At 42.8% G+C, this 16,160-nt stretch overlaps 1 protein-coding gene across 1 annotated transcript in view; it reads right to left on the reverse strand.

The window, feature by feature from the left end:
- IQSEC2 (IQ motif and Sec7 domain 2) overlaps positions 1-10,318 on the reverse strand; it is a 139,787-nt gene extending 129,469 nt beyond the window's left edge. Inside the window, exons 1-2 of the mRNA XM_015812209.1 lie at positions 9,967-10,318; positions 9,591-9,882 (exon numbers count right to left, since the gene is read on the reverse strand). Coding sequence (XP_015667695.1) covers positions 9,591-9,882; positions 9,967-10,318 — 644 coding nt within the window. The remainder of the gene's footprint in view (positions 1-9,590; positions 9,883-9,966) is intronic.
- Between the last annotated feature and the right edge of the window lie 5,842 nt (positions 10,319-16,160).

The following is a 16,160-nucleotide window of genomic DNA, read 5'->3' on the forward strand; positions in this document are numbered from 1 at the left end:
TTGCATAATAGAGGCAGGAAAATAAATGCAAAGCCTGAACATTAAATCCACTGCCTGTAGGCCTCACTTTTGACAAACAGCTATATGCGCTACCATGTGACCAGTTTCAAACTAATTAGGATTTAGATAGATAGCCAGATGCTATTCTAGAAGGTTTAAAATTTAAACCCTCTATCAAGAACTGAACTCACAGCCTTTCCCAATGTAGTGATTAGGTACATATTTAGCGTTAGGAGCTATCCAGATCCTAGTATTCACAAGGGCTACAGGAGGGATATGTGGAGGTTCTCAGCATTTTGCATGCCAGTATTTTCAACCTTGACAACTTTAAGATGTGTGGATTTTAACTCCCCAAATTCCCCCAACTGACATATAGGCAATCCTCGACATACAATCAATATTGGGACCAGAATTTCCGCTGCTAAGCAAGATGATTAGCAAGATGTTAAGTGAGTTGCACCAGATTTTATGACCTTTTAACCACAGTTGTTAAACAAGTCACATGGTCGTTAAGCGAATCCAGCTTTCCACTGACTTGGCTTGTCAGAAGCCAGCTGGGAAGGTCACAAATGGTGATTACATAACCCTGGAACCATCATAAATACGTGCCAGTTGTCAAATGCCCAAAGTCTGATCACATGACTGTGGGGATGCTGCAACGGTCATAATGTGAGGACTGGTTGTAAAGTCACTCTTTTCAGTGCCATTGTAACTTTGAATTATCACTAAGCCAGGGGTAGGCAACCTTGGCTCTTTTATGACTCGTGGACTTCAACTCCCAGAATTCCTGAGCCAGCATGGCCCAGACAAGTGACTGGCTCAGGAATTCTGGGCCATGCTGGCTCAGGAATTCTGGGAGTTGAAGTCCACGAGTCATAAAAGAGCCAAGGTTGCTTACCCCTGCACTAAACAAGTAATCATAAGTCGAGGACTACCTATATACTGTCCACTTTCTCTTAAGCTCCTGGAGCAGAGAGGTACAGTTGATCTACAGCCGGTGCTGGAAAGTGAACATTTGTGATTAACCTAAGTTAATTATTAAAACAGTCCAAAATGAAATCTATTGCTTCCAAAGATGGTTTAGCATTGTAACCAAGATTTATGAAACAAGAACATGTTTATGCAAACATTTTCCACATGAGGCATAGAATCAAGATCATGCGAAGTATTAGTACCGCTTTATAAATCCCTAGTGAGACCCCACCTGGAATACTAAAACCAATTTTGGTCACCATACTACAAAAAGGATGTTGAGACCTTGGAAAAAGTTCAGAGAAGAGCAACTAAGATAATCAAAGGCCTGGAGACTAAAACATACGAAGAACGGCTGCAGGACTTGGGTCTGGCTAGTTTAAAGAAAAGAAGAAATAGGGGAGACATGATAGCAGTATTCCAGTATTTGAGGGGCTGTCACAAAGAACAGGGGGGTCACGTTATTCTCCAAAGCACCAGAGGGCAGAACAAGAAACAATGGTTGGAAACTGAACAAAGACAGAAGCAACCTGGAATTAAGGAGAAACTTCCTGACAGTGAGGACAATTAACCAGTGGAACAGCTTGCCTCCTGAAATCTTGGGAGCTCCAACACTGGAGATTTTTAAGAAGAGGCTGGACAGTCACTTGTCTGAGATGGTATAGGTTCTCCTGCTTGAGTGGGGAGGGGGGGGCTGGACTAGAAGACCTCCAAGGTCCTATTCTATTCTATTCTATTCTCAGAAAATTAATATCAAACTACATTACTGTTTCTTTCAAAAATTAGTAAAATGATGTAGGCAATGTAATTTGAATAATCAGAGCATGATCTACATGCTAAGTACTATATCACGAAGAGTGTATACTTATAGTGGAGCTATTTTTATTTAGGTGGCAAGAAGTGGAGCAAATCTATACAGAAGGGGGAATTTATAGTTCTCATGTTGTAGACTACACTGGATTTTTTTTTTGCAATGTTGCAAGATGCTGTTATATTTTGTTTAATTAAAGGTATGTACACTTACTGTACTACAAATGTGCACTTCTCAGCTTGGGTACTCTGCAATTCCTGCCCTTCAATGTCAGGAGCTCAATTCACCCAAAGATAAGATAAGTTCACTCTACGTATGCTCCAAAATTCTCTTCTATTTATTTATGTCCCGGGCATCTAAAAACAAAGAAACAACCAGCCTCTCTTGAATTAAAGCTTTGCCTACGTCTGAGTTAGAGCCAACGAAGCTTCATCATACAGCAATTTTACTCTTTCTTTGCCATATAGCTTAAATTTCAAATGTGTGCATCCTTCCTTCCATTCTGGGATTAAATCCAAGTTTAAAAAGACAGAGGCCCAAATCATGGACAAGACACATCTCATTTGCCAGCTTCAAATAGCTCCTCCCCCTCAAATTGGGGAACATTTTAAGCAATACATGCAAGAAAAGATCTGCAGTCCGTTCCTCTTTCCTCTCCTCCCTGAACTAAATTAATTCTCTCCTAACTGAGAAACAGCCCCCAGGTGGGACACTAATATGCTTTCCTAAGTGTCATGGTACCAGTGCTTATGGTTTTCACGACTGGAAGTAAATAAAATAAATCACACACGCAACAATCCTGATGAACTACCTTCTTTCCTAACAGCATGGGAAGCAACTAAATGTAAAAGAACATTTGATGGGGAAGATTATCTTCTTCCTCTCCCTCTTACTTTGGGTTTCCAGAGACATCATGCAAGGGCCTATCTCTCTGGAGAAGGCTCTGATGCTTACAAAGGTGGAAAGAAGATGACCAGCAGCAAGATGGGTGCACTGATGGAAGACCTGAAGGACTAGGTTAGGGACTGATTATCATAGAGAAAAATCTATCTATGTGGTCTCTAGGAATCAAAAATAGCTAGATGGACGTAATAGTAATAGCACTTAAGACTTATACACTGCTCCACAGTGCTTTACAGTTTTACATAATCAATCAAGAGTTCCTTCCTCAAAAAGAGAAGCATAACACAAGCACTGCTTGGAATATGAAATTGTAGTTTCCAAATATAGTTCCAGCTGACAATTTCTATATTCTTATAGTGCTTTGATACTACAATGTTATTTATTTGGTTTTCTTGTATTCAGCACCTCATGCAGAAAAACTGCAGTCAAGCGCCACAGATGAAGTACCATTGTGGTGCCAGACCGCTTCTTTTCTATATAGTGGGAAAGAAAATCCCACCTTGTCCATTGCCTTATCTCTCTTCTGCACTCATTAAAAACTTGTCCATTTGAATTCCCTTCCAACTAAATTATCATAGATTATAACTGATGTTGATGGGATCTCCTAGCACAGTGATATTTAAGTATTTTAAATTGTATCACCGCACATATTTTGCCTTTTTTTTTCTTTCGAGGCTTGCTGCAGCAGACACTGCTATAAAATATTTTAGTAAGCAAAAAATATGTATTTTTTATTTTAGGGCACATTCAAGTCAGCAGACTGTGACAGCATTTTAGCAGCAATTAGTGGAAATATATTGGAAAGGGATATAAATTCAGATTCGCATTTCTATCATTCCATTCACAGGACTTACACTCAGGTTTACATTTAGAATACTCTGATGCCAATCAAATAAATTCTGGCCTATAAAGCTATCTGAATATTTTTTTACTCAGTGTTCACTTGCAGTTGCTTTTTGGTTTAGGACTAATCCATGCTCCAACCTATTTATTTTGTTAACATGCCAGGAAGGAGCTTGCTCAGTCTAAAAGAGCTGGGCTGGAGCCTACTGAAGTATTGTACTACTGACTTCAGATCCTATTGAAAGTGCAATCTGGGTGGGGCAATTGCAATCCATGTTTACTTATTCAGGAATAAAGCACAATGAATTCAGTGAGACGTATTCTCAGGTAAATATAGACCTGGTGACTGACCTACAAAAGATTCTGTCTCTAGGGATGGAAGAGAGGCAGAGCTGTTTATAAAGGGATGTGTTGCTTTTTCAAGATGCAAAAAGTGGCTGCTTGCTGGAGAAACAGCTGCAGGAACAGCTGCTGAGCAACCTCCCCAAGGGTAGGCAAGACTGTTTTCATGCAGACAACCACAACACCCAGCAAAGCAACCCACAATGCACTCTGACACTAACATGCCCAAACAATCCCTGATGAGTAGCTATTGCCTTCTATGTTTATATAAAATAAATGGCCATAATTTTGTTGGGCTATGGAGAATGCTATGTAGTCTCAATAGTCCTGACAGCTGCTTTTCAGTGAAAGAGAAAGATTTTAAACTCTCATAAGACCTTACTGACAAAAGGCTAGTTCACACAAAAATGATCCTCTGCTTTGATTACTTAACATTGATTTGTAATTCAAGAAATTCACTGGTGCTGGGAAAAGAATTAAATCTAACGTGATTCCAAGTTGCTAGAGCTAAATTTCTGTGAACAAGCTCTAAATGGATCACTCATACAGGCAAACCCCCCCACTCCAAAGTTGCACAAAACCAAGATGTGAACACAGCTGTATGACCTCCTCCCAACCCCATTTCAGTCTTTAGTTAGGAGGCCTTTCATGTTACTAAACAAAGTGCATGAGTTGGGCAGTGTAATAAGATGTATTTACTTATGGCCACCCATCTGCCCTACTGCCCAATTCTAGGTAGCTTCCAAACACAACAAATCAATGTTTGGTGAACTTAATGTGAGCATTTCAGGTCAAACTAGACATTGTGCTAAAACAGGCAGTACTTGCTTAAAAAGAACACCACAGTCCTGGGTCCATTGCCTAGAATACCTAGCGACAGTTTGTGCCCGTAACTCCCTTGTTTCTTCTCCAATGTATCTCCTCTGTTACCTTCTGTCCTTGGTGGTGTGCATATGAGAGAGAAAGAATCCATTCTTTTGGAGTCTTATGGGAAGGAGAGAGTTAGCAACCTGGAGCACCTCTAGATAGAGGCAGTTTTAAATTTGCTCTTTGCCTACTGCTGCGAGACTATTACATGCACAAAAATGGAAATACCAACAGTGGAGGAATGGTTTGTGAAGACGATAGAATTAGCATTAAATTCCGATTTAAGGGGTTTGATTATTAGAAATTTCAGGTACACTAGGAAAGGAAATGATGTAATCTTAAGAGGGGGGGGCAAAATGTAAATACAGTTGTTAAGAAGATTGGAAGCCGTTTCTTTTTCATCTTTTTTCTTTCTTTCTTTTTCTTCCTTAGCCATTATTTTATTTATTCTTTTTGTTTCTTCTCTAAAATTTGTATTGTTCTTATCTTGTTAAAAGTACTTTAATGAAAATTATTGCTTAAAAAAATAAAGCTGCTCTTTTCCTAATATTAAGACAGGATTAAAAATGCCTGACTGGCCATATCTTCAACACCATGGTCACCATGTGGCCATCCATTTTCTATTCTTATTGTGATCGAGGATTATACAAGTCGGTTACTGGCATGGTGATACTGCCTGAAATCCAACCTCATTTTTAATATTAACTACCTCACAATGTATACTTCTCTCCTAGAAATGAAAAAAAGAAAGGAAACAGGAATAACTGCTGTTTAAAAAGAGCATTCATATTATTCTGAATGCTAAACCTAGCCATAAACTAGGCATATGGGGTTGAGTTTGCACAATACACAAGACCAAAATATATTTAGCTATGTTCTGATATGTTGTGTGAGTAGGTTCTGTGTTTGAGAGTTGGCTACAACACACGATAAGAGTCCACAGATGAACTTCATTACAATTGCAATGATAACCCAATTTATAAACTCCCTGTATTAGATTTGGCTTCAACCGCCCACATTCCTGGCTCTAAAAGATGCCTAATTCCCTTTGCCTTTTATCTCATGGTCTTGGGGTCAATGATCCTGTGATTTGCCAGCATTACATAGTGAACTCCTCAGAAATATCTGATAAGCTATGCACAAAGCCAGAAGGGTGCTGAGGCAGAGAATCTATGTTTCTCTTTTTCCATTCACATATTTACAAGCCATAGCAGGAGAGATCAATTAGCATGGCATCTGATTGATTGCTCCTCCTAATGTCCCAAATCCAGCAAGGTATGTTTTTATCATGAACAGTTAGTTTCCTGAATTAGCAAACCTGCCTCTGGAACACAGGCTAGCCCAGTGCTTCTAGCAAATTAACCAGATCGGTTTACAAAAAATTTATAAAAAGCTGTTTGTAAAAAAGAAAAAAAAACCTGGGGGAGACGATTTGAACAGCCACATGTTTTGTCACATGCGGCAATCACAACAGACCAATGAAAAAGAAATTCCCTTTGCAAACACTCCATTTGGAAGCAGTGTAAAAGGCAGTAGAGACAGACAGACAGACACCCTCACCCCTACCCCCACAGAGGCTGACAGGGATTGGGTCACTGGAAGACCTCCACTGCTCTGCATGTTGTAGGAAGCTATTATTCACAACACTAAGCAACCACAGATGAAAATGACTATTTATCAAGGCAAGTATGCCTATTTTCTCACTCTTCTTTACCTTGGCCTTTTAAGATAAACTGGTGCTAAATATCTCCCTATTGCAAACGAAGAGCTGAAAGATGACTATAGGTTTAAGACCATTGAACAAGTTTAGAGCTGAAATGAAACCTGAAAAAGGGCTTTCAGATAAGGTGCATAAGTCACACTTTTAACTATTAAGCTAAACTGAGTTACTGGCTAGATTTTAGAGACTGAACTTATTTCACTGCTCAGAATAAAACCAGAAAGGAAAGTCATAGTTATTAGTTCGGTTGAGGAAAGAAGGACTGCCTCTAGTCATTTCTAGCTTTCTGCCAGCATGGAGAAGAGGATCAGTCATTCCCCCCACCCCACCAGCATTGCTACTTCAGGCTTTTTTTTTTTTTTAAACCTCCCCAGTGTTGGTAGGGAGTGGGCGGGAATGGCAAGACACATTTGTGCTGATTTTAAGTCATTTGCAGCATCAAACCACTTTGCTAATTTCTAACCAGAAAAGGAGGCGGCAATGAGGAGAGTGAGTGAGAAAGAACAGGAATGGCTGGATCCATCAATTCCTACCCCACACAGCCACCCCTATATCCATTCCCTCTGAGGGAAGATGCTCAATTCTTCGGGCTTAGCTGCTTCTTAGCTTTCAATCCAAGCTTGTGGACCACCAGAGTCGATCCTGTTCTGAAATCCATGTCCAAGATGCAGTGCTGCTGGCATTCAAACGCTATGATTCTCCAGCCAGGAACTATCAATTATGGAGCCCAGAGTCTGATGGCGTGGCGTTAGATCAGACACCCTAGTGCAGCATTCCCCCAAACCGGTACCCCCTGGAATGGTCTGACTGCAATCCCCATAATCCTCAACCAACCCCATACATAGCAATGTGGTTGTCATTCACCTCAAAACTGGGCCACTGATCTTCGGCAACAGCATTGCCAAGTTTCAGCTACCCAGTCAGGGAGAGCTTAAATGAAGTTTAAGGAGATATACATGGCTTGTAGGTTGTTCATTTCATCCCACAGAGAGCACGGACAAGGGAATCCCAGCAGGCTTTGAGAATCCTGAGGTCAGAATCCAGTAGTTGGAAGAAACAGAATTATCAGTTTGAAAATAATGCTTTATAACATAACCTAGCTTTATATTTAGGAGGTAAGAAGATCATAGGTGCAAATGTTGCCTCTGATAACAGCTCATCTGAAGGCTTCAGGCACCTCGCTGTTCTCCTGCAAACCTTCATTAGGAATATAATACTGCTGGCCTATCTTGCGTGGCTGTAACTATTCCGGTAATAATGTAGATAGTGCCAAATGTGTGATTATTATAATTGATTCTCACACACTAGTAACTACGCTCACTTTTTCAAAGCTGTTTCCCCCAGAATAGATACATGATAATCACCATCACTTCCAAGCTGCATCGCTATGGATGATGAGAGTGCAGTTCAACACATCTGAAAGGCAGCAAAAGATTTCTTGGCTCTGCTCTTTTCTCAAACTCACTCAAAACTTATGCTTTTACTTGCACCTTAAATCAACTACATCTTCTCTTCCCCACCCAGGGATCACATTTTCCTGAACTCAATCCTCAGCACATGCCGTGAACCACACAGCCCATGCAGTACCGTTTCACACCCACATCCTATGCATGCCTAGTTCCTGGTGCCTTAGTTCAATACCAACTCTCTCTGCTGGAGCTAACTGAAGTCACATCCCACCAGGCCCAGTTCAATGGCAGTGGGAAGTGTCCAGATTGTGAGTTATCCCATTAGAGGAAGCTCTGGAGCAGTGTTTCTCAACCTTGACAATTTTAAGGCATGTGGACTTCAACTCCCAGAATTCCAAAGCCAGCATTGCTGGCTGTGGAATTCTGGGAGTTGAAGTCCACATGCCTTAAAATTGTCAAGGTTGAGAAACACTGCTCTAGAGGAAGGCTAGCCGCTAAAGATTGGCAAGACAAAAAGGGACATGGATACAAGCGTGTATGAGTACTGCAATCCAGGCAGAAAGAAAGAGCAGGCCTTACTAAACATGTCCCAGACAAAAGAGACAGAAGAACACAGTACGTAGCAGAAGAAGAAGATTTTACTCCATTAAAAGGCTCTTCCCTATCACTCCCCCAATATTGGCCAGGAAATAAATGAAAGAATTCATCTGAGGATTCAGGAAACAGAAGCTCACTGGGGTTGCTATGTACTTTCATTTAAGAATAACTCTTTGCCCTCTATGGGTTTCTATAGGGAGGGAGGGAGGGAGGGAAGAGCCATGAAAGGTGTGGAGGGAAACATTTAGGAGCACCAGTATGAAAAAAAGAATCCACGAGTTTTTGGAAAGTACGAATGTTAAATTTAAATTTGGGGTTTACAGGGGTGAACCACACCAGGCTGGCAAGAGAATGCACTCCTTGGAGTGGTCCGCTGCAGCTGAGAAGGACCTTTTATGCTTGTCTTCCCTTCTCTGCAGAAAAATGAGAAAGCCAAGCCCCAGCGAAGTGTTGAAGGAAAAGAATCCAGGTTGGCAACTTAGGAAAGCAAAAAAGACCATGTGCTGAATCAGGGAAAGTGGTGCTTGAAAGTAAGGTTGAAGTTTGAAGGGCCAAAGAAGGAGAGTGGGCCACAGAAGCTTCTGGGCAACTGGCCAAGGAGCAGCCTGCAGTGAGGGGGAGGGGTCCTACGCAGGGTTCAATGCAGGGATCTAGTAAGGAAAATCAGCTGAGGAAACAAAACAGACCCCACTGTGAGGGTGGCATAGCAGAGCACCATCCACCTAATTATGGGTAATGGAGGCAGTTGGTGTGTGTTTGTGTATGTATGGTGGGGGCAGGGTTTAATTGTAACTGTAACAAGATTCAAAAGCCTAGAATGGAGGGAACAAAGTACAGCAGAAAGGTGATAAGAGAGCAGACCTATAATATTTTGATTTCCCTTCCTCCCCCTCCCCCAAGCACTGCACTCAAGCACCATCCTCCAAAGAGTTCCCCATGGTCCCTTGTGATGCTGCACGCACTGATTCTGACTGTAGACGACTCAACCAGCACCACCAATGGTCACCTCAACCCCAAAGAGCTCCTGGAATCTGCCTGCCCTGCTGGGCCAGAAAGCTACCGGGAAGGAGGGGAGCAGGCAGGGCACTAGGTCAGGGGGCTGCAAAGGCTCGGACCAGCTTCTTACTTTCTCTGCAGCGTGGTGGCTGGGCTGGTACTGGCACTGGTGCTGTGGCCTCCGCCTGCCCCAGGACTGGAGCTCCGCGACGCCCCACGGTTCAGCTGCCCCCTCTCCCTTTCCCGGGGTGGTCGAGGGTACTCGTGCTCCTTCTCCCGAGCCTGATGGCACTGCGGCGCCCGCTCTCGATGCAACTGGCAGGGCTCCCTGTAGTGGCTCTCCCGGTTCTGGTACTGCCCATCCCGGTTTCCATAGTGCTGTAGATCTCGTTCCTTGTCCCGATGCTGATACTGGTTCTGCCCTTCCCGTTCGGCTCTGCTTTGGTATTGACTCTCCCGGTCGGCTCGGTTCGAGTACTGAGCTTCGCGATCCGTCCGGTTCTCGCGGTTGGGATACTGGCCTTCCCGGTTCTGATACTGCCCGTCTCGATCCGTGCGGTTCTGATAGTGGCTCTCCCTCTCCTTGTGGTGATACTGCCCGTCCCGGTCCCGGTCCCGGTCCCGGTCCCGATCTCGGTGTCGCTCCCGTTCTCGCTCTCTGTCTCCTTCCCGCAGGTCCCGGTTCTCTTGGTTCAGTTGCTCCAGCTGCCCTTCGAGCTCCTCGATCCGCCGCCGCTGGGTTTCCAACAGCTTCTGCTGGCTCTCGATGATGTTATTGAGCTCCAGCAGATATTCCACGGCGCGGTTGGGGTTTTCAGAACCGGGCACCCCGGGGCCACCTCCCGCTCCCCCGTCCATGGAGAGCGAGAGGAGAAGGGGCGCACGGGCGCTTTGCGCTGCGCCCGGCGCCCGGCGCCTTCGGCTCCCGATTGCTGCAAAGGGCACCACCCCACGCCAGCTACAGACCCGCCCCGCGGCCCGCAGAGGGCTGCAGGGCTACGGCCACCATCCTGCCTGCGGGAGTCCGAGGGGGAGAGCGGGAAGAGGGGGAGGGGGAGGAGCCGCCGCCGCCGCCGCTTTTACTGCTGCCGCCGCCGCCGCCGCCTGCCTTCTCCAGCCCCGAGCGAGCCGCCTGTTCCTTCGGCTCCTGCCGTTGTTGCAGAGGCACTGCGCACTACGAGCAAGCCCCAGGCGAGCCTCAGCCCAGCGGGAGGGGGCAGAGACGGCGAGGAACCTGAGGCCTGCTGGGCTTTTGCCGGCGGACCCGCGGCGTGGCGAGCTCTTCTGGGAGGAGGAGGAGGAAGAGTGGGGGCCGGGGGGGGAGGAAGAAGAGGCGACGCGGCGCTGCGCGGCGGCGGCTGACTTGAGGAGACGAGCGGCACGCGGCTTGGCAAACTAAGTGCTGCCAAAGTGGGTAGGAAGGTCAGATCCTGCCTCCACGCCCGTCTCCCTGAGCTTTGGGGAAAGGGTCAAGCGTTCCCAGACTGTATGGTTGGGAAGAAGGGAGCCTTCTGGGTACGCCGCGTTGTGAAGCCTGGTGGCCTGGTGGCTCTCTCTCCGAATAGCTTTGTGAGTTCTCCACTTCCCTCCGCAAGGTACGTGACAAAGAATCCGAGTCTCCTGCCCGCCTCCCGCCCCGCACTTTCAACAGGACCCCGCAGCCAATCAAACAGCTTCTTGCTGCGCTGTACCTGTGGGACACTCTTGAATTGCGTTGACACTTTTATAGTATGTTAGATGTCACAGGATGGTAGATCAGCCTTCTGCAAAGTGTACCCTCCAGATGCAGCTCCCATGATTTCCACTCAGCACTGTCATTGGAGATTGTGTAGTCCAACACATCATATTGTGGAAGACCCCTTTTTAATAGAAGAGAATATCTCAAGCTCAGGGTTGAACTGTGGAGTCCTTGGTGCTGTTCGAGCGTGGCTGTTGGCTTGCAGACGTTTCATTACCAGACGAGGTAACATTACCTAGTTTGATAACGATGAAATGTCTGCAAGACAACAGTCAAGGTTAGGGAGCACCAAGGACTTCACAGACCTCTTTTAAGTGTACAACTACAAATGGCCATCCAACTTTAGTACAGTCTATCAGGCCTTAATATAATGTAAATGCTGTTGCCTTCAGTGGAATTGATTTTGCAATTAACTACAGCTGTGTTGGGTTGAGAAATGTATAAAACATTTCAGAAGTGAACTGTCACCATTTCAAAACATCTCCTTTTGAGATTCCAAAGACAATTGGAATTCCACTCACAACTGGCTGCTTCAGTCATTTTGGAAGTGTTTCAAGTTTGGAAAACTGTTTTGTACACGGTGATTTGAAAGTCACCTTATTTGTATGGTTTTGTTGACATGTTGGCATAGTGAGGCATTTGTCTCAACAGACTTCCATGTCACGAACATATAGCAAATTGTTTGCTATTTAATTAATCACAGATACATATTTTCACCACCAAAGATGGGAAGAAAAATATGTGGATATTTTTTTTTATTTCAAGTGCCAAAACTGAGTTGGGCAGATGCACCACCATTAAAAGAAACAAAATGCCTGGTTGTGATACAATTCAGTAAAAAGAAATAAAAGGAAGCCACATTAAACAATTCACATAACAACCTGACATTGTTATCTAAGAGGGAAGCAACATTATCTACAGCTTTTTGCCATATATGTGCATATTCATATATGTGTTCTATGGTATCTGTATTGATTTAAAAAACATATTTCTACTTTATATGCATAGATATCCATTTGAATCATAGTTATGCATCTTTAAAAATGTAGGCTTTGATGTGATACAAAACAGATATACCCACTTTATATTACTGTGACAGTACTGTGTTCATCAGCTTTACAATTATCCGGGCAAATATGCATGCAGAATATGCATACATAAGAATCACATGTAACAAACAGATAGATCTATTAGACAGACAGACAGACAGACAGACAGACAGACAGACAGACAGACAGACAGACAGACACAGATTTAAAATATACAAATCTATTTTGAACAACAAACGTCTTGGGGCATCTTGAAGTCCATTGCTTTCATCACTGCTTTTGAAGATCAAAATGTAGTAGTTACATTTGTTGGTCTTTAAGGAGTACATGTAGCTTTTTTAAATGTGCAATACTTTTTTACTATGAAAGATCAGCATAGATACTTCTCTGGAACTGGTTAAGTGTTTTTGTTGTCAGAAGTGTACACATGCTAACTGGACAAACTTAACAGATTCTGATTTTCCTGCACAGGTATATAACAAATAATAAATCTGCAGTTTTTCTCCAATATAGTTGCATCCAATTTTGATATATTGTGATCTCCAAAAGGGTGTGATGGCTCAGTGGTTAAAGACACTGAGCTTGTCAGCTGACAGCTCAGATTCGCGACCCAAGCAGTGCACAACTGGATGAGCTCCTGTTATTTGCCCCAGCTTCTGACCATCTAGCAGTTCAAAAGCATGCAAATATGAGTAGATATCTTCCCACTTTGGTGGGAAGATAACAGCGTTTCATGCACCTCAGCATAAAGTCATGGTGGCCACATGATCACGGAAACATGTTCAGACAATGCTGACTCCCTTGACTAAGAAACAGAGATGAGCACTTCCCCCTAGAGTCAGACAGGACTGGACAAGGGAAACCTTTATCTTTTATGATCTCCACATAAATGGAGGACAAGATCAGCTCCTTCAAACAAGACTACTTGTCTTACTTGACATTGACACAGAAAGGTTCAAAATGATATGTGTATTTTTTGCCTATTTTCTAGAGCTATCACACAAGAATGTCTTGGAGATGATACTATGTCCGATTACGTAAAAATTAACTATAGCTCTTGCTGGAAGGAATTAGCAAAAAAATCACAATCAAGCCATAGCAAAACTATGGGAGCAGAATACTGAACTCCTACCATAATAATGGTTACAATTTCCATAGGAAATTTCAGATTTCCAAAATTCTTCACAAAATTTCCTACAACACTTTTGTAAAGCAACCCGATATTATTATTCTGGTGTTTATTGCATATGGTGAATTGAGGCTGAAAGAAACATTGCTTATCTATAAATACCTGATTTAGCATTGGCTGAAATGACATTGAAAATGCCTGCAAAGAAGGAAGCTGTCAAAAGTGAAAGAATCAGGTTAGATTTGTTTGCCTGACAGATTGATTTATATGGCTGTCCAACTCACAAATTGAGATTGGGTAATTAACATAAGGTTGAAACAGAACAACCGACAAAAATAAAAGCAATAGAGAACATTGTACAAACTGAGGCCAAACCACAATAATATTTCCAAATGATAGTACATTGTAGAGGATGTAGGCAGATCTGGGTTTGATAGTGTTTTTGTTTATTGAATCTACATGGCTGCCCATCTCACTTGCATATAACTCTGGGTGGCATACACAATTAAAACACACCTAATAATCACAATATTCAACCCTTAAAACTACAGTTAATCAAAGTACAATAACAAAAAGACAGGGAGAGTGCAACAATTTAATGGGTTCCACATGTTAACAAGTCAATTGCTGGTTCTTAGTATTCTGTAAGCTTGGTTGATTTCCTGCAGATGTTTCATTACCAGGCCAGGTGACAACATCAGTACAGTGATGCAACTGCCAGAAAACAGCTAAGTTCAGGGAACACCAAGATCTTACAAAATGTTACAGACCCAAAACCTGGCCCTACACTTGGGGGCAAAGGCAATAGGATTAGGTTCATCTGAACCTCGGGATGTATGCCTCCTGGGGATGTGTGTGTGTGAGAGTGTACACACACATATAATTTATATATATATAAATTAAATTTGTATGCTGCCCATATCCCTATCCAAAGCAACTCTGGCTGGTTCCACCAATTGGCATTGTTTCATACAGTAGAGGGGACTTGAAGCATGCTCACCCTGTTGAATCTTATGGGATGGGCAGAAACACTAGGAAATAAATAGGAACATGAATTCTTATTTGAACATGTACCTGTAAACTGATTTGAAAAATGGATCGGATTACATTTCAGTGTTTGAATCCACTTAGAAAACTGTTTGGGATAGGCAAATCAGTTCAGTCAGAATCTCCAAATTCAGATCTATTAGGACTTGAAATCACACGTGCATGTATGCAAGAAGCATCCAAACAAGTCAGAATTGCTCCTTTAGCTCAATTGGTTGAATCATTATGCTCTGGATTGACTCAGAATCAACTACTTTATACAAACCTAGTAAAAATAAACACTGATTCTGAAGGTGCCATTCAGGGAGTCCTTGACCTGCAATCGGTTATTTAGCGATTGTTCAAAATGACAACAGCATTGAACAAAATGATTTATGACCAATCCTTGCACTTACGACCATTGCAGAATCCCCATGATCATGTGATCAAAAAATGAGTGCTTGGCAACTGACATATATTTATAATAACTGCAGCATCTTGGGGTCATGTGATCACTGTCTGACAAGCAAAGTCAATGGGAGAAGCAGGATTTGCTTAATGACCGCATGATTTGCTTAACAACTGAAGCAAAAAAGTTCAAAAAATCAGGTGTGATTCACTTAATAACTGCCTTAGCAATCATGATTCTGGTCCCAACCGTGGTCATAAATCAAAGACTACCTATAATTTATTATGTGTCTTTCCAATGATCTGAGGGCATTTCACAAAACATCTACCCAATAGACATATGCTCTGTGAAGGCTTGCAGTGTAACTTTCATTGCTCAGGGATAATATCTGAAGGCAAGATCAACAGGAAAACAGTATACATTTTCTTCTTCACTCATTATATATTACCATCGTATAAACCAAAGCTTTTCAATAGTCCTTTCTCTTCCCCTACTAGTCTCAGTAATCTGATAATTGAATAAATTGAATATTGCACAGGGCAGGGCTGGGCTACTTGTTTATAGCATTTGAATTGACAGGATTTATGTCTGTGTGCATGTCTATGTGGGAGATGAAGTGGATAATCCCATTTCTAAACCAGCAGGGAAAGCCCCCAACTAGTTAATCTAATGGATGTCATGGTATTATAATTGTGGTTTAGAAGAAACAGATTCTTGTTAGAATCAAAGGCTTCCAACACTTTTGCTATCAAGTTAAAGAGGCCATTTTAAGATTCCACATACCTCCAGCTATTTGTGAATACAGACTGATAGATGTTTCCTTCCATTTCTAAGAAGACAGCAGAATCAAAGCCCACTCGGTGTTACATTTGTTTATGCAGCAGAAGTGAGAAGCATCAGAAAACTCAAACTCTCTGACAAATGTAGGTACAGGACAGGACAATATGCTGGAAAGTTTTCTACTGTTGCATAAATGACCCACATGCTAAGAGAATCAGCAACCTTGAGACTTGTTGGACCTTTAGTTCAGACAGAGTCAAAGTAATTAGGTCTACTTTGCCGCTTCCCATAACAGGCCCACCTCCTGCTATCTAGCTGTCTCTCTCCAATCATGAACTGGGATTTTGCAATGTCTCTGTGTAGTTATGGTTGCTATCACAGGGAATTGCTTCTCTCCTTCTCAAAAGTCATATTTTCGCCCTTGGTTGAGTCCCGAACCTTTAGCACAATGTATTCTATTCAGGTCTCCTGTCCAGTGCTACTGAAAGTATAAAGGACTATATAGATCAGTGTTTCTCAACCTTGACAATTTTAAGGCATGTGGACTTCAACTCCCAGAATTCCACAGC

This window comes from Protobothrops mucrosquamatus, unplaced genomic scaffold, assembly GCF_001527695.2.
Source record: "Protobothrops mucrosquamatus isolate PMUCROS unplaced genomic scaffold, P.Mucros_1.0 scaffold76, whole genome shotgun sequence".
Taxonomy (NCBI): Eukaryota; Metazoa; Chordata; class Lepidosauria; order Squamata; family Viperidae; genus Protobothrops; species Protobothrops mucrosquamatus.